At 38.4% G+C, this 27,074-nt stretch overlaps 1 protein-coding gene across 2 annotated transcripts in view; it reads right to left on the bottom strand.

The window, feature by feature from the left end:
- scfd1 (sec1 family domain containing 1) overlaps window positions 1–27,074 on the bottom strand; it is a 151,526-nt gene that overhangs the window by 37,403 nt on the left and 87,049 nt on the right. For both annotated transcript variants that reach the window (XM_072569003.1, XM_072569002.1), the window contains exons 19-22: window positions 22,758–22,833; window positions 9,042–9,095; window positions 3,161–3,213; window positions 1,680–1,713 (exon numbers count right to left, since the gene is read on the bottom strand). In XM_072569003.1, the coding sequence (XP_072425104.1) occupies window positions 1,680–1,713; window positions 3,161–3,213; window positions 9,042–9,095; window positions 22,758–22,833 (217 nt within the window). The remainder of the gene's footprint in view (window positions 1–1,679; window positions 1,714–3,160; window positions 3,214–9,041; window positions 9,096–22,757; window positions 22,834–27,074) is intronic.

The following is a 27,074-nucleotide window of genomic DNA, read 5'->3' on the forward strand; positions in this document are numbered from 1 at the left end:
AACTCTGGAAGTTCGCACCCCCCCCGCCACCACACCAACCCGCCAATTCTCTCCATTTTTAGAAGTACCTTTGAAAATTTCTTCATTTATCTGTAATAATTTGGTTTTGGCTGATCCAAATAGAGAAAGAATTTTAAATTTAGTGTTGGATGTTGGAAATTAAGCTCTTAATAGTTCACATGGTTCATGGATTTCCCACCAACCTAATATTATATAGTGCGTGTAAAATCTTGCTAAATGATAAGCTTTCTTGAAAGAAAATCATTAGTTTTGTTGACACATGAAATAAAAGTAACTATCTGTGGCAATAACTATTGTGTAATTACTGTCTTGAAGCTACATCTAAGCTGTGATCTATATTACAAATGATAAAACCTAATTTCCTCTCGCAGGTAATTAACTGAGTGTGTATTAGCAGAGTTGCTAGAATTATTTTCTCTAAGCAGCTTATTAGCATCCTTCTTATAGTGCAATCTGCAAAGAGTTAGAAACTTGCTCCAGACAAATACAGGAAGAAAACTGATTAACATTAGAAAAAGCGAAGAGGATTAATTTAAAATATTCCACTAAATCTCTGTTTGCAGGCTTTTAATTTCTTGGAAATATTGCTCACTTGTGTAGCAATAACTTGTGTTAATTCCCCCACGCAACCTCATTGCTACTTAGGCAATTTATATCTATCTCTACACTTAAACATTGCTGCATTTGAATCACTTGCATCTCTTCACAGTTACACATGCTAAAATTCATTGCTGTTTGTTTTTGCAGAGCTCCAATCAGCATGCACAAGACCAATCATGCTAGTTTTCTGGTTATGCAGAGTATACATATGTAAACTTAAATTTAGTAGATTTTAAAAAATACACTTAACCAAAGTGGTGACAATCTCAGAACATCCAAAACATTTCTGACATTTCTCAACTCTACGCAATCAGAAAGTATCAAAGCCCAACGTGCCCTTCACAATGTGTGTGTCAATGCTAGACATGATAATGGTAGGCTGAATCAGAGGCTGAAGGTAATCACCTCCACAGGAAATTTAGAAATTTTAACATAGATTTTGTTTGTTACAGACTACCAGTACAGAAACTGATATAAATTTCAGTGCATGAATAGCGTCATGATTGGTAAGGGGATCAAGGGTTATGGGGAGAAGGCAGGAGAATAGGTTGAGAAACAGTCATGATTGAATGGTGGAGCAGACTCGATGGACTGAATGACCTAATTCTGATCAACTATGATCCTGGAAATTTGCAGCCACAGACCAATAAGAGGAGATTTTAAAACAGGATTAAGGATAACTGTTTTAAGTTTTCACATTCCTATAATTTTGTATACATCTGTAAATTAAAGGCAGTGTTCGCTGATGCAATTACCATCAACTATAAGTTTGAGAAAAAAGTAATAAACTTTGTAACATAATGAAATATTGACAAATAGTCATAGCAAGAGAAATTGGCATCAAACTCCAACTATATTTCCTTGCAGGAACATTCCTCATTTGAGATCACTTCTTATTTGCAGCTTTGAAATTTAATATTTTCACTGTGCCTGCAGTCACTCATCAATTGCAGTTATCCTGAAAGTTCTCCAAAATTCCCAAAGCCTACGTCAGAACTCATTAAGGTAATTCTTAAAGTTAGTCCAGTGCATTCAAACTACACATGTAGCCTACTTACCTCTTGGAATGGATTCTTGTTTCTTGGAACAGAGCTGCAAAGCAGACAAACATAATTATTGCCAGAATGGTGCAGAGGGGACAAACTCATCATTACGGAATGCTGGGAGTGCAAATAAATTTTACAGGAAAGAAATACTGTTACACTAAAATTTCCTCTTTATGTCCTGTGCAAGCAATACACATGTTGGTCTTCCTCTGAATTTGTATTCTTGCAAACTCTCCTGGTGAATGCAAAACAAAGGACTTTGACAAAATATATCCTTTTCATCAATATTCAGTTTAACATTCATTGTACTTGTAAGTTTAGTTTGATAAATGATGGTAGAATTCAACACTTTCTAAATCAATTCACTTATGTGAACACTGTTGAACAATTGTTTTCATTCTGTTCCAGCCTCGAGTTACAAATGATGGGTAAATATTTTAATTGAAGCTGTTTAGCAATTGCACAATCACTTTAATATGTATTTCTAGAAACATATAAACAGCATATTAACAAGATCATAATGTAACTACCTATCATAAACTGTGACCTTCCATATACATTAAATAATACTGAACAATACAAATTGATTTTGTTTTTTTAAAAACAGTGTCACAAATCCAAGAGACATTGACATAATCAATAGCTCCCCTCACTATTGTTCCATCCAAAATCACCCAGACCAGATTGTAAGCTTGTGAAGTGTCTCAAGTGGTATGGCTGAGTGCACAATCTATGGGAATTAATCCACTGGGAAATCCATTATGGAAGGGGTTTTAATGTTCTCGGAGAAACAAGGTAATTTCCCAATACTTTGACATGCACTGTTAGTGTACTAAACATGACAATTTGCTTCATTAGTTCAGTGACACTGTCAGTGATGAAATGAACAGTGGGTGGCACCAAAATTCTAAAATGTTTACTGGTCAATGTCAGTGTTAGATCAAGGCAATTACTTAAAAAGTGTCTTTAAGAAAAACATAGATCACAGAACATTACAGCGCAGTTACAGGCCCTTCGGCCCTCAATGTTCTGCTGACTTGTGAAACCAAATTGAAGCCCATCTAATCCACACCTTTCCATTGTCATCCATATGTTTATCTAAAGGCCATTTAAGTGCCCTTAAAGTTGGTGAGTCCACTACTGTTGCAGACAGGGCATTCCACATCTTTACTACTCTCTGAGTGAAGAAACTACGTCTGACTTCTGTCCAAGGAAAATATCAAACAATTCTTGGAACAGAATTTTAAAATTAATACTTATGACTGCAGTGTTCTTTGAAAATAAATTCTGGTATGTGGGAAAAGTAAACATTGAAAAGTCACATTTTATTGCAAATTGCGTAGAACAATGTTTTCACAATTAGTTTTACAACTGTTTAAAGAAATCTTCCATTGCACTAATATCATTGATTTATAACATCCAACCCATTGTATATAATTTTGAATATATGTTGTTTAAATCTAGCATGAATTTGCTGATCTTTATGAACTTACCTCTCACTGCCGCGAAGCATTTTTGGATCAAAATATCTGTAGTCATCAGTTTCCTATGAAAATAAATTGAGGGTTTTAGCTCAGAGTTAGAAATAACTTAATAAAAGTAATGCTTGGGAAGGGTGGCGGGGGGCAGAACAGAGGAGAAAACTTTGCAAAATTATTGCATTATATGGGAGTGTAATTAATACACTTTATTAACATTCATCTGACTAGTAAAGCAAGCAAGACATTACACCCCTTCAATATCAGAAAAACAGAGTAATTGTTGAGCAACTGCTGACATGTTTTGATTGGTATTGTTATGAAGTCACGGCAATGCTGGTGCAGTTAACTGTGCAGATTTAAATTTTTGAGCATTGATTTCAGCTTTTCACAAGCTTAAATTTTTCCAATCTTTATAGGTAGGTTTTTTTTTAAAGTTATAAATTGATTCATGACATCCACGACAAAAGAGATTGATCATTTCACTAGCCGTGGAACCACATACTGTGCAGTGTTAATGTTTGGATGTTTAATCCATTCCACAGATGGTAGGATTAGCAAACCATCACTAAAATATTCATTACATCTTAGAAGAAACTTCTTTCTTTCTATTAGATGCCAAGAATGTAAGCATTAATCTAAAGCTTGTTGCAATAGTTGGCTAATCTAAAAGTTCTTCACCCAACTAACTTCTAGAGATGTAGTAATTAAAATGAAAAATACAAAATGACCATCATAATCAGTGATATTATCTGAAACAAAAGTTAAGTTTGCTTCCCATTTGGACTTCCCAGGATAGAGCATGATTACAGGTTGTCCTGAGTTCAGTTACTGCAGGTGCAAAGTACTAGACTTTCCAATTGTTCCCACCCTCTGGTAAGGGATGTACAGCCAAGATTTGCAACTCCACATGTGGCAGACTCCAGAAAGAATGCATTCAAACTTTCTCAGACATTGCATTGACAGACTAGAGTATGACAGCATCTGTTCATAGCAATAAGTTTAACAATCTAAGTAAGCCATAGCACTGGCAGCTTAACGTTCCAGGATACAAATGCTACAGGAAGGATAGAAAGGGAGGCAAGAGAGGAGGGGGAGGGGCATTTTTGATAAGGGATAGTATTACAGCTGTACTGAGTGAGGATATTCCTGCAAACACATCCAGAGAAATAAAAAAAAATCATCTACTGGGATTGTATTATAGACCCCCTAATAGTCACTGGGAAATTGAGAAACAAATTCGTAAGGAGATCATTATCTCTAAGAATAATAGGGTGGTTATGGTAGAGGATTTTAACTTTTCAAACATGGTCTGGGACTTCCATGGTGTTAATGGTTTAGATGGAGAGGAATTTGGTAAGTGTGAACACAAAAATTTTCTGAGTCAGTATGTGGATGTACCTACTAGAGAAGGTGCAAAACTTAACCTTGGGAAATAAGGCAGGGCAGGTGACTGAGGTGTCAGTGGGGGAGCACTTTGGGGCCAGCGACCATAATTCTATTCGTTTTAAAATAATGATGGAAAAGGACAGACCAGATCTAAAAATTGAAGTTCTAAATTGGAGAAAGGCCAGTATTAGGCAAGAACTTTCAAAAGCTGATTGGGGGCAGATGTTTGCAGGTGAAGGGAGGTGGGACTAGATTGGGTTGGGATATCTGGTCAGCTTGCACTAGTTGGACCGAAGGGTCTGTTTCCACGCTGTACATCTCTATGACTCTATGCTGTTATTTATTAGCAACTCTTTTTATTCATGTCTAATTCACACTATTTTCAACATCAGTAGTGAAGAAGTAAAAATCATTATTGCAACTATGAGGATTGTAAGATTATATTTAAAGATTGTTTAAGTTACAATAAAATGCAGGGGCGAGTCGAACTTATGTAACTACTTCTGAATGTTACCCAAGAACAAGATTGGGTGGTTTGCTTGCAAAAGTGGGAATCCAACTTGTCTTACTACAAAGGTAATGCAAGATTTCACACCTGCAAACAGTGACCAGGATAGCTATGTTTAAGTCACAAGGAGGTGTAAAGCATGTCAGATTTTATGAACAGTTATCCTTAGAACTGTCCTTTAGTTGCAAGATAAATCGAATGACAGGTACACAGGATAACTCATTTTCATTTCAAACAGGAATGCAATGCCCAGGCAAGTCACATTGGCATAGAGAAAGGCTTTGACAGGAGAGAAACAAGCCGCTGAAGTGTTGGGCGACAAGTTGCTTTTAAGATCCCCTTGAACTTCACAGGAAAGTGTAATGCATGTAGGGTTTTATGAACGATCATACTTCGACTGGTCTTTTAATTGCAAGATAAAATCAAATTGAGGGTACAGAGGACAGCTAATTTTCATTTCAAACATAAAGGCAACACTCTGGCGATCTGATCTATATAGATCTGAGAGACAGAGTAGAGAAATAATAATCACCAATCTTTAATGTTCAGAATCTAGAATGTGGGTGAGAGTTTGTGCTTGGATTAAGAAGTCATATTTTTGAGCATTTAAAAAAAAGGCTGGAAGATTTGCCTAGCTTTAGTTAGAGAACAGAATCTCCAGGGTAACACTCACTATATGAGTTAGATTGGAGAATTAATAGTTAACTAACTGGAAACAGGAAAAGAAAGCAAGTCATTGGCAGTGGAGAATAGCTTTGGATGTGTTATAGAGAATGAAGTGTTTACTTAAAACACTGAGAAAGTATAACTGTGAAGGGGAAATTTCTGTTGTTGAAAGGTTAAATGGGTGAGGGTGGTCTGGAACAGCATCTTTAAATTTAGGATAAATGAAAAGGGTGATGTGATCTGTCATGAAGTTTCCCTGACAGTAAACTTGAGTGGGTTGATTGTTAGGAATCAAAGGAAGACTTTGAATGTTTTGCCAGGAAGAAGTTACAAACTATTTATACTTGGAGACAATGGCAGCATGGTCTGAGTTCACAATGGGTAGGCTTCAAGTTTATGAAAGTCCCAAAAAGGAGTTTCAGGTATCTTGTTGTAAACTGTTGTACTGTAGGCTGTCCACTTAATTCTAACGTGAAAAGAGAGTTGGAGTCAAAACATCGAGTACCATTGCTACCTGCATATAACTTTAATGAGTTTAACGCTGCCATAGGGAAAAGGGTAAACAAAGCCATTTTGACATCTAGTTACAGAAGTCACGACAAATGAATATCACAGACAGACAGTAGTTCTATCTGGGCAGGGCTGAAGAGACGGTTTTGTTTACTATTAGAGCCAGAGATATGAGAAATAACCTCCAGTCAGAGAGATGCAACCTGCAGGCATCAACTGCTGGATATTCTTCCTGTGTGACCAGGGACAGGAATCATTGAAATTGATAATAGATTTAAGAATCTCTCCTAAAACTGAAGAAAGCAGCTGAAGACAGTCAAAGTAATTGCTAACAGAACTAAGAAGCTAGGAGTAACTGTAGACTTTGCTGGAAGGCCATAATTCTGTAGAGTGTGAGGGGAGTTAAATATAACAATGGAAATGTTCCTCTTTGCAGTTTTAAGTAGAAGCAACCTACAAAAAATAATGTTAAGTCAATAGCTGTTTTATTCATTGAATACAGAAAAAGATTTTAAAACATGAAACCTTGTCATAACATCCATTTATCTATTAACTGAAATTTTGAATTTTTAAAAAACTTCTTAGTTTCTATGGAGATCATAACATATTATTAAATGGCCAACCCAAAGATAGGTTTTTGGTTCAATGTTTTGTGATGTGTCATCCTAAGCCTCTTCTTTGGTCATTTTTGTCACTGGTTATCTGTATTATCTTTGGATCTCAGAAGTGGTGGGAGAAGCCAGGTTCCAACTTTACCCTAGGTAGAATGGGAATTGAACCCATACGGCTGGTGTTACACGTTATCTAGCCAACTGACCAAATTGATTATCACCATCGCCCTGCCATTACTCAATAAACGAATGCAACTAACTGGACACATGATTCCACCCTACTGATCACAAGCTTCCATCTTGTGCATTTATATCAATTATTTTGTTTGGCTTTTTATGACAGCTAGTATTCGCCTTTTTCTTGGCATACATTTCTGTACAAGTTAAAACATAAATTGGACAAAATGGTGTTATTGATATAATGGTGTCAGGCTTGGCTCATTGGTTCCACTCTACGTCTGATTTGATGCTGAAATGGAATGCAGTATTCAGGACAATTATGATAAGAGTTGGTCGCTAACTGGAGTGATGGATGAAAGAAAATAGAAAGCGTTTATGCTGGAGGTAAGAGTGAAGCTAAGAAGAGATAGATAGATTCTTGACTACTACAGAGGTCAAAGGTTACAGGGAGAAAGCAGGAGATCGAGGTGGAGAAACATATCAGCCATGATCAAATGGTGTAGCAGGCTCAATGATGTGAACAGTCCAATTCTGTTCCTATATCTTATGATCTACTGATGTGGACCTGTTGTTGCTAAAGTCTAAATAGTTTCATCTAATGCTCTTCAGACTTCTTGAAACACTTTGGCACCAAGTCATTAATGATTTTGGAATTAAATTTTCTCCTCCGCTAACAGAAACAAAGAGAACCATTGTTCTGTGTTGCAGAACTGGCTGCTGTCCATGAACTAACTTTCTTTAATCCATAAAAGCCACACATGTATGGACAGTTTATAAAGACTGGACAGTACTTCATAGTAAAAACTAAATTTTACAAGTCATAAACACCTTTTCATTCTTTCTCAGTAGAAAACAATGTCTTATTGCAAACTTCCATGCTTATTTGGAAGTAACGATACATTGACACTTTTCGATTAAAGATTCTATATTCTACTATCCTACATTTGTAGGTATGCATTCTGCACATTTGTGTTAGAATTAACCTGATTATTTTTCACCTATTTCCTTTTCAATCTTCATGAACATGCATTCAAATGAAAATGTACATGTAGAACGGAGTCATGCAATCCTCCTAGGCCGTTCCATTATATTTGACATGGTTGTATACAGTATTCTGTTTTCTCACCTTTCTACTACTGTACAACTTCATGGGATTTCCCTTTGCAGTTCCACTCCTATTTTTCTGATCAATGGCCCAACATGTCAGCACCAGCTTTCTGATAAGCATTATGCCTTAGTGTGATTTGCCACTGATTACTCTTCTTTACACAATAAAAAGATATGCATCACCACCGACAGAACTGTCCTTGGTTTCCTTTTTCCTATCTTTTACACCCAAGTGCTACCCTCAATACATTTATCTACAGATACCAGATCAGGTCCTATACCAATGGCATTCAATGCCACTTCTCCATTATTTTTCTCAATTTTACAGTTACCTCTGTGCTGTCAGTCTATCTGCCTCACATAAAATCCTGGATGAAATACAACTTCTTTGAAATGAACGCTGCAAAAGATTAAGCTATTATTCTGGTTTCTTTTCACAGATCTGTTCCTATGGCACTGACTTCATACTTCAGCCACTTTGTCAGGTTGAACCTTATGTAAATAGCAGACATTGCTTCTTGCTGGAATGTCTCAACACAAGGAACATTTGCACAATTAGCCATTACCAATTCTATCTGTATGCCCACACTTCAATGTAAGACAATGGTCTTTCACAAAAAAAGGGTAGTGAAAATTTGCAAACTCTGGCCACAAACAACAGAAATGCTGGGTTAATCAAACTTTCCAAAACTAAGTTCAAGAAGCATTTTTGTTTCATTGAGGATATCAAGGATATGGAGCACAGGTTAGTGAATAAAACTGAAGTATAAATTACAAGTGCTTCTAGTGGAATTGAGAAACAGGCCTGAGCAGATAAATGGCCTACACCTGTTCCTGGATGTCTAAATTCTTGAATGTTGGGGTAACTTTAATTTTCAACATGCCTGTCTGATCTTACAAGTTAAATGCTAGGAAGTTTACTCACAGGATGTGATTTCATCTCTATGAGGTTGTCCAAAATCCGAGTCACTGGTAGATTCTGTAAAGGAGATAATCAGAAATTGATCAGCTATTGGCAATTATGAATATTTCATTACTATCCTTCAAGGTTCTAGTAGCTCAATTAAACTTTGATTACAGGTATCTATTAACACTGGACTGTATATTGTATAACCCATTTTATATGAAAAAGGTTAAATAACAAGGATCACATCATACTATTTGATTCATGTAAAGGTCATCCCCACATCAATGGTACAAAGTGAATAAGGTGCCTTGCTGTCATGTACAAGTCCCACAGCCAACGTCTCTCCCAGGAAAATCAAAATAAAGCAAAATAAAAACTGTTTATCCACAATTTAACTACAGGACATGCACAGCAATGACTTGTAGCTATTCAGCACCATTAATCTTGCAAAATATTGCAAGGGAATTTATAAAGGTAAGTAAAATAAGGCATTGATCACATATTCAGCTAGATCATTAAGGAACACCGAAAAGACGGAAAGAGACGTAATGGGGTGAAGAGGCAATTCCACAGCTTAGGGCATTGGCAGCTGATGTGAAGAAGCTAAAATTGAGGTGCAAGGTAGTTCTGAGATTTATAGCTTTAGTTGAGATTATAAAGGTAAGGAAGACTAAATCCATGAAAGAACTTGAAAATGAGATAAAAAGTTTAAAATTGAGCATTACTTGACCATGAGCCAACAGACATCAATAAAGATGGGGTTAAAGGTTGAACAGTATTTAATGGAAATTAGCATGTAGCAGAGTTCTGGATGACCTTAAGTTTAAGGAGGACAGAATGTTGAGATCAGCCAGGACCATTTTCCCACTATGAACATCCTGGGGCCAACCATTGACCAGAAACGGGTCTGGACCAACCCGCACAGATAATGGTTACAAGAGCAGGTCACTAACTAAGAATGCTGAAGTATATAGCTGACCACCTCACTTCCCAAAATTTGTCCATATTCTACAAGACACAAGCCATGAGTGGGATACTCTTCACTTGCCTGGAGGAGTACTGTTCCAGCAACACTCAAGAAACTCTGCACATTCCTGCACAAAGCAGCCTACTTGATTTTAAATCGAGTCATAGAGATGTACAGCATGGAAACAGACCTTGCGGTCCAAACCATCCATGCCGACCAGATATCCCAACCCAATCTCGTCCCACCTGCCATCACCCGGCCCATATCCCTCCAAACCCTTCCTTTTCCTTTACCCATCCAAATGCCTTTTAAATGCTGCAATTGTACCAGCCTCCACCACTTTCTCTGGCAGCTCATTCCATACACATACCACCCTCTGCGTGAAAAGGTTGCCCCTGGTCTTTTTTATATCTTTCCCCTCTCGCCCTAAACCTATGCCCTCTAGTTCTGGACTCCCCGACCCCAGGGAAAAGACTTTGCCTATTTACACCCTATCCATGCCCCTCATAATTTTGTAAACCTCTATAAGGTCACCCCTCAGCCTCCTACGCTCCAGGGAAAACAGCCCTAGCCTATTTAGCCTCTCCCTGTAGCTCAAATCCTCCAACCCTGGCAACATCCTTGTATATCTTTTCTGAACCCTTTCAAGTTTCACAACACCTTTCCGATAGGAAGGAGACCAGAACTGCACGCAATATTCCAACAGTGGCCTAACCAATGTCCTGTACAGCCGCAATACTCAATACTCTGACCAATAAAGGAAAGCATATCAAACGACTTCTTCACTGTCCTATCTACCTGCATCCCTACTTTCAAAGAGCTATGAACCTGCACTCCAAGATCTCTTTGTTCAGCAACACTCCCTAGGACCTTACCATCAAGTGTATAAGTCCTGCTAAGATTTGCTTTCCCAAAATTCAGCATCTCGCATTTATCTGAATTAAACTCCATCTGCCACTTCTCAGCTCATTGGCCCATCTGGTCAAGATCCTGTTGTAATTTGAGGTAACCATCTTCGTTGTCCACTACACCTCCAATTTTGGTGTCATCTGCAAACATACCAACTGTACCTCTTATGCTCACATCCAAATCATTTATGTAAATGACAAAAAGTAGAGGGGCCAGCACCGATCCTTGTGGCACTCTACTGGTCACAGGCCTCCAGTCTGAAAAACAACCCTCCACCACCACCCTCTGTCTTCTACCTTTGAGCCAGTTCTGTATCCACATGGTTAATTCTCCCTGTATTCCATGAGATCTAACCTTGCTAATCAGTCTCCCATGGGGAACCTTGTCGAATGCCTTACTGAAGTTCATATTGATCACATCTACCACTCTGCCCACATCAATCCGCTTTGTTACTTCCTCAAAAAACTCAATCAAAGCCATGTTGACTATCCCTAATCAGTCCTTGCCTTTCCAAATACATTTACATCCTGTCCCTCAGGATTCCCTCCAACAACTTGCCCACCACCGAGGTCAGGCTCACTGGTCTATAGTTCCCTGGCAGTAAGTTGATGCATTAAAAAAAGTGGTATATACATTACTGATGTGGATTCCCTTATATTCCCTTTATCATGAGGAGATATGCAGAAAATTGCAATAATATCAGAATGCCTCTTTAATTCTATACTAACAGTGGTAATGAGAAAGTAAGGATTGTAGATGCTGGAGATTAGAGTTGAAAAGTGTGGCACTGGAAAAGCACAGTAGGTCGGGCAGCAGGAGAGTCAATGTTTCGGGCATAGGCGCTTCATCAGGAAGGGTGGTAATTTAATTACAGCCTTTTTGCAGACTAAGTAGCTCTGGCAGGAGAGGACGTACATTGAGTATAGTGAGACCATGTCTGTTCTTAAAATGTGAGAAGTTAACAGGGAAGTTACATGATTGCTGAAACAGGTGCTTTTAATTGAACTTGTATGAGTCTATTTTTTGAGTAATTCAGTAAATATCTGAGCCCTCCTACAGTAGTCACCGCTAAAATCACTTTCTATCTCGATCAATGCAATTTCATGTCAAAGTGAAGCATGAAGTTTGCTTTTCCACATTTCCTGCCAAATGAATTTTAGCTTCAAACGAAAACATTTGTTCAACAACCAGAGTTCTTAAATTCACTTAATCATATTATGAAGGACTACAGCAATTTATTCTAATTTCATGTGCAGCATGTATAAGTGGTCAAATAACCACCAATTACACTTTCTGCAAGAGACCATGCTCAGTGTAATAGCAAAGACTCTTTACTATGTTTCCTCATTCTGAATATCACTCTAGTTTAAAGGACCATAAGAAAAACCTCCACAACCAAAGTGAATAGCAATTACCCAAAGTTGTCCTCTCAAATGATGTTTTATTTTGTTACCTTCAAAATATCTGATACAGATGACTATTCAAAATTGTGAATCCATCGTGTCCAAACTATCAAATCATGGATCTGCTCCTATCTGCCTTTCATGAATCCCAATCTTGCTCAGAAGGTACTAGATGTAAATTATTTATGTTCTTTCCAATCTATTAATGGACTAGTCCATTCACTGGATTTATGTAATGTGTGAGTTTAGTTCAGTGTGTGCAATAAACTAAAAATCCAGAAACACTGCTTGGAAACATCTTCCAGAGATGGCATCAATAGGATTTGCACATCTTTAATGGTGTTTGAACTTGAGATAAACTTAAATTATTCACAATCATCACTAATGCAAAGTGTGTAAGCCAAACCATGAAAAGTTGGCAAGTTTAAAGGAAATTTGTATAACTATGACTTCTAACTAGTTTATTCCTTTTCAATAGGACTTGGTTTCCAGCTCCACCACCAAGCCATATCAAACAATAGTAATGAAGGAGCACAAACGAGAGCCAGTACTATAAATATAATGGTAGGGAGTCACTGCAGCTTCAATTTTCAGTATGCAGTTTCATGTCTTCAGTAGGAGTTTTAAATTTAGAGAATATTCATTTATAGGATTTGACTTTCTACCCATCCAATTTAATACGTTTTGGCTTTATTTTACCAAAATGCTTTTCCATGTTAAATTCCAAAACTTTATCAAGTATTTCTTCTGAGAAATACAACCAGTCTACCTTCAACTAGTAAAGATTTGATTTTTTTTCCATTCTAAGTCACTAAGGGCTTTTGCCCGAAACGTCGATTTCGAAGCTACTTGGACACTGCCTGAACTGCTGTGCTCTTCCAGCACCACTAATCCAGAATCTGGTTTCCAGCATCTGCAGTCATTGTTTTTACCTCAGTATTTACATTATAGTCCATCCTAAAAATTTTCTACAAATCACCATTTTCACACAAGATTATGACTTTCCCAGCTTGAAGGGAGGTGGGCGCGGTTTTAGTAATAGTTGGCCCAGTAGACCTGATCGCTTTACAGGGGTAGCTTTCCCTGCTCCCACTGACCCCATAGATCCTCTCAGTTGAAGACTCTGGGTCTATACTGCGGTGTTTAGGATTAGGAAGGGGGTCTGATTGAAACTTACAGAATACAAAAAGGCATGGATAGAGTGATGTGGAGAAGGCATTTTCACTTGCAGGAGAGAGGGCACAACCTCAGGGTGAAGGGACAACTTGTTAGAACTGGGATGAGGATAAATATTTCCAGCCAGAGAATGGGGAATTTGTGGAATTAATTGCCATAGAAGGCTGTGGAGGCCAAAACATTGCATGTATTTAAGCAGAGGTAGATAGTTGTTTGATGATTAAGGAGATGAAAGGTTATGGGAAGAAGGCAAGAAAATGGAGTTGAGAAACAAATCAGCCATGATTGATTGGTGGAGTAGACTTGATGGACTGAATGGTCTAATTCTGCTCCTGTATCTTATGCTTTGTAGACTTAGCACTAAGGATTGCTCCACCTTTATTTTAAAATCAAAATTAATTTGCAAACTAGAACTAAAAAATGTGATTCTGTGTTAGTTTAGCAATTAAAATTGGAAATGCACCTGTGACCAAAATTAGAGCTGCACAGATATCTTAAGAGAGTATAGAGATGGAGATTAGAGATAGGGAGGAGCAAAATTGTGAGGGAATTTGAAAGATAAAAATTTTAAATTTTTTGGTATATAAATAGTGAAAGGAGGAGTAGTGTGAAAAAGGGGATTGGTGAGACCACACAAAGTGTTTTGGTCTCCCTACCCAAGAGAGAATATACTTGTCATAGAGTCAGTGCAGTGAAGGCTCACAAGGCTGATACTAGGAATGACAGGACTGTCCTCTCAGTAGAGACTGGTTCAACTGGGCCTGCATTCACTAGAGTTTAGACGGATGAGGAGGGATGGACAGACTAAATGCAAGGAGGATGTTTTCCCTGGCTGTGGACCCTAGAAGTACAGGTCACAGAGTCATGATATGGGGTAGGTCACTTAAGACTGAAAGGAGGAAACATTTCTTCTCTCAAAGGTTGTGATCCTGTGTAATTCTCTACCAAAGATGGAGGCCAAGTCACTGAAAATATTAAAGGAGATAGATAATTTCATTTAGATTTAAAGGCATCAATAGATTTGTGGAGAAAGTGGGAATAAGGCATTAAGATGGAGTATCAGCCATGATCATACTGAATGGCAAAGGGGAAAAATGGCCTACTCCCACTGCTAGTATCTATGTTTCTATGCTTACATATGTGAATACATCAGTGAAAATGACAGGTCAGACTGACAGCATGTTTAATAAATCGTTCAGAATACTGGACATTAAGATTAAGGACATGGAATTCAAGAGCAAAGGGTTTATGTTAAACTTGCTTCAATTACTGGCTTGGCCTTAGCGACAGTACTGTATCCTGTTCTGGACACAACACTTTATACAACATGTGAAGACATCAGTGGGAGTGCAGAAGAGATTTACAAGAATGATTCCAGGGATGAGGAATTTAGGTAATTTAAACAAATTAATAGAAATTAGTACTGTTCTCTTTATAGAAGGTAAAGTTGAAAGGAGGCTTGGTTGTTGAAAATCATGAGGAGTTTTTTGGGGTAGATAGGGAAACCCTCCCACTGGTACAAGAGTCAAGAGCATGAGGGCATTGATGTAAGGTAATTGGGAAAAGAAACAATGGAGACACAGGGAAAAACGTTTTCAGGCATTGCGTGGATAAGATCTGTCTCAGAGTGCGGTGGAGGTGGGGTCCAAATGAGGCATTCAGAAGGAAATTGAATTATTTCTTGAAAAGGATGAAATTACAGAGTGATGGGGGAAAATGGTGAAGTGGAATAGATGCTTTGCTCATTTGGAAAGCAGGCACAAATATGACAGGCTAATTAACCATTTTCTGTACTGCATACAGATGAAAATAATCAAACTGTTGTACATGTAAATTGTTCAATATGTACTGTAACTAACAAATGCATCTACAAGTAAATGAAAGGCATTTGTCAGGAAATTTAACTGCTAATGTTGTTAAAATGAAATGAGAAAATGATATTCTTGAAAATGACAATGTACTTTGATAATATTCACATGCAATAGAATTTCAGACCTCAAAGCTGGAAAATCAAAATTAATTCTAAGTCTTTAAGTTCAGCCAAGTGAAGACTAAGTATTTTAGTCTTTTTTTAAATGTCTTTCCATGCTTTTTTAAAGGCTATTTATTAACTAAATTTTGATTCCATCATTTCTTTAAGTCTGCTTGGACTTCTGGTTAATTTGACATTGCAAACACTTGAAATTATATTCTGAAAACAATAACATTCGCTTAATATTAATAAGTCTTTACTCTTAAGGTCCTATAGCAAGGTTCTGTCTAACAAGGAACTGGCCAAAGAATTTGCTAACAAAATGTTCCTCTGAGTAATGGCACATGGAATATTTGCATGCATTAGCCACTAAAATCAGAATAAGTCAACCGCCAATCTTGATAAAACAGTAATAGAGCTACTCTGAATGTTCAGCCAACGTTATGGAACTTTTAATGTTAATGTTTATCGAGATACTTTTTAATCCTGATACAGTCCATAATCAGAATTAGCATTTCAAAAACCACAAAACCACTAGATTCCTCCACTAAAATAAAGGAAGCTCTTGTGTAACATCTACTCTATTTCTGTGGACAGTTTTAAAGCTTTCTGCATCCTAATTCTGGCCACGTAGAGCTAGTAGTCTGAACAAGGTTAGTGTTTTCGCATAAGCATTAAATGCCCTGTCATATAATGCAGATATTCAGTAAAAGTTGGCTCAACAAAAGTAAAGTTCCAAAATGTTGGCCATGTTGCAAAGGTTAAGCAAAGATAACAAAATACATAAAATCATAGTTTTTCTGAAACAGAACATACACTTAATTGGCATAATGAACACAAAAACTCTTTAAATTGTGAGATTTCCTTTTAAATCTAATGTTTTATGCCCGTGAAAGTCATTTGCTTTTGTTCTTCAATGCTGCATTACAAAACATCAGAGGAAAGGAAAGACCGTCTACTCCAAATACATCCCAGGCTGGCACTGCTGCCTCACAGCACTCGACACCCGGGTTCAATTCCGGCCTTGGATGATAATCTGTGTGGTGTTTGCATATTCTCTTTGTGTCTGTGTGGGTTTCTGCCGGGTGCTCCGATTTCCTCCCACTGTCACAATGATGTGCAGGTGAAATGGATTAGCATGGTAAATGCAGGGATAGAGCTTGGTTTGATGGAGATGCTCTTCAAAGGCTCAGTGTAAGTGATAGTACAGGTATTACTGGAACAGGTCAGAGGCTGGATACTCTATGGTGAGTGCTTTACCTCCTGATGACTGTACACCCCCAAGATAACTCAGTATTACATCCAGGAGTATCATGGAATTCTCCACACTTGCATCGAAGAGTGTAGCTGCCCCAACATGGGCAAATTAGTTTGATCGCAGCTCATCAACCTCATATCACATTCTACACTACTGGAGCACAATGACAAATGTGTACCATCTCTAGGATGCCCGTCAGCAAAGTGCTAGGTCTCCTTAAGCAGTGTCATCTAAACATTCTATGACTTGGAATGATGTTTGAGTCAAGTGTATGGGTACATCAAACACCCGTAAGTTTCCCTTCATAGCATCTTGACATGACTATATGCTGCTGAGTTGAAATCCTGGCACTCTCTTCTAAAAATCACTGTGGGAACAACTACATCACACTGTAAAGGTGATGTACCACCACTTTCTCAATGGCAACAGATATCACAATATTCAGTAAAAAAAATCACGAAGGTTAAAGTTGATATGTACTTTAATTACGTTTAATAATTATACTCTTGCAATTGGAACTGACTTGTCATACTTAAATTGCTTCTACTTTGAAAGTATCAGCAGTCCACTTTAAACAAACACCAATAGAAAATTAAACAGCTGCAACAATTTCTTACTTATTTTTGCCAAACCCAAACTTGACTCTACTGTTAGTTAGAATGCAAAAGCTACATTTTTAACGTAGAGGGAATCTTTTCTGAAAGTTTCTCCGCTTTGATTTATTTCAAAAAGTGTTTATTTTGGAAATCCAGAAGTTATACTTTCCGACAAATATATCATCAGGGCCTCAGCTTTCAACAACGTATTCCTGAGGGACTAACTCTTTGTAAAATTACATGTCAAAATGGATTAGTAATGGCTGCAACTACCTTTGTTCAAGGAAACAATTTTTCATCAGAAACTAAGGGAGCCATATGCACATTTATAGTGGAATGTTTTTTTTTGAAATACTTAAATTTTCTTCAGTTACACCGAGGTGAACAACAGAAAACTACAGTCCAAGGTTGTTGAAATTGCAGATTCAGTACAACGGTAGAATTTCATGCAAACAAGAATAGAACATAAAATTATTAAATATGCTGAAGCCTACAAATTTCGAAAGAATTTGAAAGAACCTCATCTAATAGTCTTATCTTCACAAATTAATTCCATTCTCTCCTGAACCTATTCATATTCTTCCAATCGCTCACACTGGTAATTTATCCTACAAGTTTGTTTTCTCATTTACAAAAAAAAGGTTTCCACTCTGATTTTTAGTCATAATGTCAAAGTCTCTTTTTCTTTCCAAAAACCAATTACAATTTTCTTATTTCCATCTCATAACTTCATTTTTATTTATATCCAAGAATAACTTCCACTGTCCACTAAGAAATAGCATCATCATCATCGTCGGTTGTCCCTTGCACACGAGGATGACTCTCTTCCACTCTCGGAGTGAACCTGTAGGCTACTGCAGATTCTGTTACACTTGGGGCAGGTAGTGTTCCCGGGAATGGGTGGATGGGGCATTGGTGTGGAGGCACGCTCCTTTCGCCGTTTTCACCTGGCTTCCGTTTTTTCCTGACAGCAAATCTCGAGGTGTTCAACGCCTTCCCGGATGCTCCTCCTTGACTTTGGACAGTCTTGGACCAGACATTCCCAGGTGTCTTGGGAATGTCGCACTTTACTAGTGAGGCCTTGAGGGTATCACAAAAGCGCTTCCTCTGTCCACCTGGGGATTGCCTGCTATTTTGAAGCTGAGAGTACAGCAACTGTTTGTGGAGTGTTATGTTGGTCATGCAGACGATGTGCCCAGACCATCGCAGCTGATCAAGGGTGGTCAGTGCCTCAATGCTGGGATGTTGGCCTGGTCGAGGATGTTGATATTAGTGCGTCTTTCTTTCCAGTGAATTTGCAGCTTCTTGAGCAGGCAGCATTGGTTGCCCTCGAACATCCTTTTCCTCAGGCAGTTGAAGACTGTGCCAGCACACTGGAGGCCACGCTAGATCTTGTCATCAATAACTGCTTTGGCCACAGGACACTTCCGAACTATTGGAATGTTCTCTAAGGCCTCCCTGTGGACCTTGCTGATTGGAGGTTTGTTCCACAATGCCAGGCCAGGTTGATGAGTCACCTCAACCAGTGTCATCGAGCTGCAGTATGGATGCTTGTGTATGCATAATCTCCAAGGATGCTCTCCAGACCACTGTCAGGATCTTTACGGAGGCATATGAGAGCATGGGTCTCACCCTGAACATCTATAAGATGAAGGTCCTTCATCAACCTAAGAAATAGCACCCTTCCAATGACTATGCCATCAGTACTATAACAGCATTTCAGAAGATGTCTGATCATTGTCCCTTACAGTGTCAAACTGGCTAAGATGTGTATTCTTGCCATTCTACTAAATGTGATCTGTTGACATTTCATTACAGAGTTAATATTATGGAAATTAATCAATGTATTGCGAATGCTAGAGATCTGAAATAGTAATCAGAGAGCTAGATAAATACAGCAGGTCTGGCATCGTCTGTGAAGAGAGAAACCGAGTTAACATTTTGGGTCCGACATGACTAATGTTCCAAAGTAGTTCGTTCTGCAGTTTCTCTCACTGCAGGCACTACCAAATCTGCTGAGTTTCTATGTCATTTTTTTGTTATGGTGAGAAAGACCATACTGTTGTTTGTTAACATCAGAAGACTCAGTAAAGAGAAAATTTCAAAATGAAATGTTTATTTAACAAAAAAAAAGTTTGAGAATCCTAAGGGGACTACAACAGTTTCATTCATTTTTAAACTCTTTCTCCAACTTAAATCAAATTGCAGACTGGGCAGGAATAGCTACAAACTACAAAGGATAAGATCAATAGGGCGGCACAGTGGTTAGCACTGCTGCCTCACAGCGCCAGAGACCTGGGTTCAATTCCTGCCTCAGGCGACTGACTGTGTGGAGTTTGCACGTTCTCCCCGTGTCTGCGTGGGTTTCCTCCGGGTGCTCCGGTTTCCTCCCACAGTCCAAAGATGTGCAGGTCAGGTGAATTGGCCATGCTAAATCGCCCATAGTGTTAGGTAAGGGGTAGATGTAGGGGTATGGGTGGGTTGCGCTTCGGCGGGGCGGTGTGGACTTGTTGGGCCGAAGGGCCTGTTTCGACACTGTAATCTAATCTAAATCTAATCTAATCTAAAATCTAAATAAAACAGATATACTTTTCACATAGAGAATGATGACAGTATTGGGCAGGGTGATCAAAGCAAAGCCTTGTGTCATTCAGTTGGCATGTGGATTCTGGAAAGAAGGATTGCAGGTTCTTGTGAAAGGACAAGTTAGGAGGGCTGAATCTCTATTTATCATCAAATATTTTGTTAATCATAGGAAGTAATTAAGCTAAATAAACGAAACTGATGCTGCTCTACAACTTTTGATAATGATTTCAGTAGCTGCTCAGCAAAAGAAATGCATTCGACACAATAACATATGGTAAACAGAGCACAATTTCTAGTAGAAACTGGGAAGAGCAGACAGGAATGTACATTTGTATGCCCCTCTTTTTTTTTTAACTGACTATATAACCCCTACTAAGATGTGAAATAGTAAATCCAGTTATTCAGAGTGGGAGATAATGAGCATAAAATATGCCTCTAAGAAAGTCAACCAAGCTGTGTCTTTGTTCAATGTCTTTCAAAGCATGAAAGAATTTGAACTACTTTAAAACAAAGGGCTAAATGCATGTCTTCATGGACATTTAAGAACCATTCTACATGTCAGGAATTTAAATACTCCTATGCATGCTGCTATGTTTTGGTATTTCTAACAATGCTGTTGTGGATTAGTAGATGTTAAAAATGCAACTTTGAACGTAAAGTCAAGTCATTCAAGTCTGTCAGCTGGGCTGGAAGATGTGGATTTAGATGATATGTCTCGAAGTGTAGTACACTTACGGGCTTCTCCATTTTTACACAATTGCAAGTGGTACTGATTAAAATAGACCAATAGTAACTGTTGTGCTATGAAATAAAGCAGCTTAAAGAATTGGATTGAGAATCATTTCACTAATTGGTTGGTTGGTCCCTTTCAGTCAGCTGGAAAAACGTACCTGGGCACAAATACTTGGTTCAGGTCACAAGGATACTTTTGGTACACTGTTGGGTCTCTCAATCAATAAACTAGACACAGGGTAGTTGAAATCAACTCGCAAACACTAACACAGACAAATTATGTAACAAAATTACTGTACTTGGGAAGGTGCCTATGACAGACCTGAATTCATTATGGTGTGTGGCAGAAAAAGCTATCATGTTCCTTTCTCCCTTAATCAATTTACTCACTGTCCTAACTAGATGAGACAATCTGTCCAAAATATTTTTGTATAGTGCAAGTACAATAGAGGTAAGTCTCTACTCCTGCTTATTTGATTTACTTCAAATCTGTATGTCTAAATACCCGAATGAAAATTCCATGACATGGGCAGTTGCATCTCCAAGTTCCATTGGAAGGCATATAGCATAATGTGCTGTATTCTTAGTAATGATGAAAGTCACAATGTTGTGAGATAGATTATCAAGTTTTGTCACAGAGATGGTGAAGATATATCAGCATATGTTCAAGTTAGAATGATGAACAACACCACTGATTGGTATTGCCAGAATGTTGTTTCTTTTGTCCTTCATGATGGTTTGTTTTTTCGGAGGGGCGCGATGTTGGAATATGCAATGTAAGTTACCATAGTGAGATGCTGCTTTGTAACCTTTGACACAGTGTACTGGAATTGAACAGGATGTCGCAGTGCTAAGCAAGTAAACAGTTTTGCTTTTGATGATGCCAAGCTTCTTGAGGAAATCTGGCCAATGTTCAAATCAATCCTAGAAGTTGCTAAAGAAAATTGGAAACAAACAATCTTCAAAAAAGATTACAAACATGCAGGAATATGGCCTTACAGCATACTTTACATGTATTAAGGCATATTTGTTGTATGCCAATTGTTGATTGGGTTGAAGTGCCCTCAGTTAATGTATATCTACCTCTGGACCTTACTGCAGATGAATCTAAAAAGCTGTGATAAGGTCACTCAAATCAACACCTTTACAGAATTACATTGTTGATCTTACCAACTGTTTGGATCAATTCTTTATTGATCCTCCTACAGGAGTTAATTTGTGACGAATCAGTAGGCAACATGATGCAGTCACATTTGTTTTCTGAAGCTGTGAGTATGGGGACTGAAATAAATTATAAATCTAATCAAGTCTGCATTCACTATTTGTGCTCTAAACTTTTTAAAAATGTATTTGCTCATTGGATGTGGGCATCACGAGCTAGGTCAGCAGTTTTTGGCAATCTTTTATTGCCCAGAGAGCAGTTAAATGTCAACCACATTGCTAGCAGTCTGGATTCACATGTAGGCCAGACCAGTTAAGGATGGCAGATTTAGTACTCTATAGGATATTAGTGAACAATATAGTTTATACCTTAGAGGTAAAAACAATAACTGCAGATGCTGGAAACCAAATACTGGATTAGTGGTGCTGGAAGAGCACAGCAGTTCAGGCAGCATCCAACGAGCAGCAAAATTGACGTTTCGGGCAAAAGCCCTTCATCAGGAATAAAGGCAGTGAGCCTGAAGCATGGAGAGATAAGCTAGAGGAGGGTGGGGGTGGGGAGAGAGTAGCATAGAGTACAATGGGTGAGTGGGGGAGGAGATGAAGGTGATAGGTCAAGGAGGAGAGGGTGGAGTGGATAGGTGGAAAAGGAGATAGGCAGGTCGGACAAGTCCGGACAAGTCAAGGAGACAGTGCTGAGCTGGAAGTTTGAAACTAGGATGAGGTGGGGGAAGGGGAAATGAGGAAGCTGTTAGTTTATACCTTAGTCAACAGTGAATTAATTGTTGTCAGTAAATTACACTAAATTCAAATGTCACCATTTGCCATGGTGGGATTCAAACCCACGAGGTTAGAACATTAGCCTGGGGCTCTGGATTACTAATCCAGTGACAATGCTGCCACCCTCCCATCTATTTACTTTGATTCAAATGTGTAGTTGTTTGTATTCGCAATTAATAACCTAAGATACTTACCTGTTGTTTTAATACTAAATTCTTCACGCCTTCCATCACAAACTGTGATCCAGTATTCATTACACGTGAAAGCAGGCTGAAAAAAAGAAACACTGCTTAATAATGGGATCAATCGAAACTTGGACTATTAATTATATCAGTTATGTGCAGAACAGTAGAGTAATTTGAGATTTTTCACATTTGCAAATGTTATCAATATAATTTTTTGTTAGCTTAGGAATATTCTATAACATCCTTTTTTTTTGCTTCTGGATGATCAACACAAAACCAAAGATCTGTTATGTCCAAGAGCTGCTTTCAATTACACAGACAGAGGTTGCTCTGTAGACCTCTCAGCAGTACAAACATTCTAACCACCCACACCTTAATGACCCAAGCCTTCTGCTGTGCTGCTTTGAAAATAAATACTATATATTTTGCACATAAAAACTACTTAGTATGCACTTTTACAAGGTTGTGAAAAGCATTGTGAAAATGCAATACTTTTTCTAATTTTATGTTTTATCAGTAGACAAAAAAGTAGCTGGAATTTCTTGCTGCTGCAAAATTGTGTGATGCAAAAGATGAAGGAGAAGTAGGCCATTCAGCCCATCAAGTCTGTTCCATTATTCAATGAGATCATGACTAATCTAATCATTCTCAATTTTACTTTCCTGCCTTATCTCCATAACTTGATCCCCTTACAGATAAATCTGTTCATCTCAGCTTTGAATATACTTAACGACTCAGTCTTTACAGCCTTCTTCACCTCTTTATACTCCCTGAATATCTTCTCTGATAGTGATGCAAGTACCTCACGACCTCCAGTGACCAACTTTGTTTGGATTAACATAACCAACATGGTCACCGGCCACCTCATTTGTTTAGCCACTCTCTCAAATGAAATAAAAAAGGCTCTATATCCTTCTTGTCTAATCAAGGCAATGCTTGGATATATTTAAATAGACCCCCACCAGGCCTTTGGTTACAATGGATTTGCTCATCATCACTATCCTCCTGACTAAGCCTACCTTCTGCCTTCACCTTCAACCTTTTAAGTCAACTTTTCTCTCTAATGCCAACTTCTGAAGTTCAAACTCTCTCTCTTTCTGCTTTTCTTCTCTCTCTTTCTCCTGCTAGGGCCTTCCTTCCCTCGTTACCCTCTGTTCTTAATCATAAATCAAACTGTTTCATTTCTTTTTCATGTTCAAGCTACTTCATCTGCAATTGAATTCTAGCCATTTCTAAAGATATGGCATTTCCAGTAGTTTTAAATGTCAAGCTATTGAAGTAATTACCTCTTCTTTTCTCGCAGACCCAGGCAACCCCAACTCCAACTTATCTGCCAATTCCAACATCTTTGCCTTGCTCACTTTTTGGAAAACTCCTGAAGTCACTTCTACCAGCCCCAGAAAACTCTGTAAGACCCATTACTACACAAGGCACACCCTGTTTAAACTAACCAAATTCAACACTTGAAACAAAAGCCACTAACACCTACCACACGCCCAATTTGAGTCCAATATTCCCAAGCCCAACTTGGAATTATGGATTTCAATACTGGAAGAGCCCCTGGACCAGATCAGATCCCTTTAAAATATTTTAAGGTCGCCTGCATTTTAATGTTCTCTTATTTTAAAGGTAGATGTCAAGGGCCATGTTCCAGATGCCTTGGGACTGGTCAAACTACTCGATGTTAAGCAAAACACACTTTATTTAAACATTATAGTTTAAATACAAACAAAAGAAAGGAATTTAGAACAACTTAATTATTTAAAACGTAACTGCATAATAGATACAGTACCTATTATTAATTAACTGTTCCAATATAGTAACATCCCATAAACCTTGGCAAAAAGGCAAATTCAGACACAGATTCTAACATGCAGTTCTCCAATCCAGGATGAAAAACATCAAGAGAGAGTTCAGAGAGAATAGCAGCTGGGAATCATTCAATGAAGTTTCCAAGGTCTCAAGTTTTAAGACCTCAAAAGCATCTGATGCTAAAGCTAAAATAAAACCAGAAAACCTGGTCTGTGAGAGTTGGCCACACCCAGGTTGCTATTATTGATCTAACTTTAAACAGAAAAACACTCCAAAACCTCACAAATTGTTAACTTAAGTTGTCTTCGGTAGCCAGTTTAGTGCCTCTGCCTTATAACCTTTTTCAAAAAAAGCCAGGACAAAATAACCTTTAAAGTGACAGCATCGTCATAATACTGTAAATTGGAGGTGTATGATACCAAAATTGGTGGTATAGTGGACAGCAAAGAGGGTTACCTCAGATTACAATGGGATCTGGACCAGATGGGCCAATGGGGCTGAGAAGTGGCAGATGGAGTTTAATTCAGATAAATACGAGGTACTGCATTTTGGGAAAGCAAATCTTAGCAGGACTTATACACTTAATGGAAAGGTCCGAGGGAGCGTTGCTGAACAAAGAGACCTTGGAGTGCAGATTCATAGCTCCTTGAAAGTGGAGTCGCAGGTAGATAGGATAGTGAAGGAGGTGTTTGGTATGCTTTCCTTTATTGGTCAGAGTATCGAGTACAGGAGTTGGGAGGTCATGTTGCGGCTGTACAGGACATTGGTTAGGCCACTGTTGGAATATTGCGAGCAATTCTGATCTCCTTCCTATCGGAAAGATGGTGTGAAACTTGAAAGGGTTCAGAAAAGATTTACAAGGATGTTGCCAGGGTTGGAGGATTTGAGCTACAGGGAGAGGCTGAACAGGCTGGGGCTGTTTTCCCTGGAGCGTTGGAGACTGAGGGGTGACCTTATAGAGGTTTACAAAATTATGAGGGGCATGGATAGGATAAATAGGAAAAGTCTTTTCCCTGGGGTCGGGGAGTCCAGTACTAGAGGGTATAGGTTTAGGGTGAGAGAGGAAAGATATAAAAGAGACCTAAGGGGCAACTTTTTCATGCAGAGGGTGGTACGTGTATGGAATGAGTTGCCAGAGGATGTGGTGGAGGCTGGTACAATTGCAACATTTAAGAGGCATTTGGATGGATATATGAATAGGAAGGGTTTGGAGGGATATGAGCCAGGTGCTGGCAGGTGGGACTAGATTGGGTTGGGTTATCTGGTTGGCATGGATGGATTTGGACCAAAGGGTCTGTTTCCATGCTGTGCATCTCTATGACTCTAATTGTGTCCTCAGCACTGATACCTGTAGTACTCCACACGAGTTACGGAATACAATCCTGAAAATGCCTCCATTACCCAAACTCTTTGCCTTCTATTGGTTAGCCAATCTTCTATCCATGCTAATATATTACCAACACCATAAGTGTTTGTCTTATCGAGTAGCCGTATTTGCAAAGCCTTATCATATGTCTTTTGGAAATCTAAATATATACTGTCCACCTTTATGTAACCTGCTACTTACCTGCTCAAAAAATTGTAATAAATTGTCAGGCATGATTTCTTTTCATTAGGTCATGTTGACTTTGCTTGATTAAATAATATATTTCGAAGTGCACATCCTTTTATAACAGACGCGAAAATCTTCCTAATGACAGATGTTGCGCTAACTGGTGCACAGGCTATCTCACAATGTTCCATGGCACATACAAATGATAACTAGTTGGAGAATTGTTAATGGTCAACGTCAGAGTTGAGTGTGTTGCTGAAAAAGCACAGCAGGTCAGGCAGCATCCGAGGAGCAGGAAAATGGACTTTTCAGGCTCGAGCCCTTCATCAGGACCAATATCGGCTTCATCATACTTAGGAAATTTTATCTGATCCCGCACTTCGTGACTCTTAAATCACTTGAAATATGCCAGCAACATGTGGATGCCATACAGCTGGCCCTCAAAGACTGGAATAATTTGTTAGTTGTCGGATGAAACAGTTCTTGAAAAAATAACTGTGCAGCTCTGTTTCCATTATCATTGATGCACCTATTTTCTTCTTATTTAGTATGACTACTATTTGTATAACTTGTACTTCCAACTCTGTTTCTTATAATCATTTGCACCCAGCTGCTTTTCCACAAAATTGTCAGAGTGTCAATTCCTTTATGGATTGTAATTTCATTCCTAAATTTTAAGGTAGAAGTCTTGAAGGATCAACAAAACATGAACTGAGCGTCTGTATGCACCCATTATTATCCTACAATCACATTTAGTGGGTCAGAAATGTATATTTTAACACGAGGCAGGAAGCAAGTGGTCGGATTCAGCCAACTATTTATCACTTCTGCAACTTAAATAGACATGAAATTTGGGTGATGGGTAAAATGGTTCGCTGATCTATTACTGTCTGGTGGCAAAAAGAAAAGGTTCTTCCAATAAATGTAAGGCAATATCAAAGCCACACAAATGCTTTTGCTTG

This window comes from Chiloscyllium punctatum, chromosome 4 (assembly GCF_047496795.1).
Source record: "Chiloscyllium punctatum isolate Juve2018m chromosome 4, sChiPun1.3, whole genome shotgun sequence".
In the NCBI taxonomy this organism is placed as follows: Eukaryota; Metazoa; Chordata; class Chondrichthyes; order Orectolobiformes; family Hemiscylliidae; genus Chiloscyllium; species Chiloscyllium punctatum.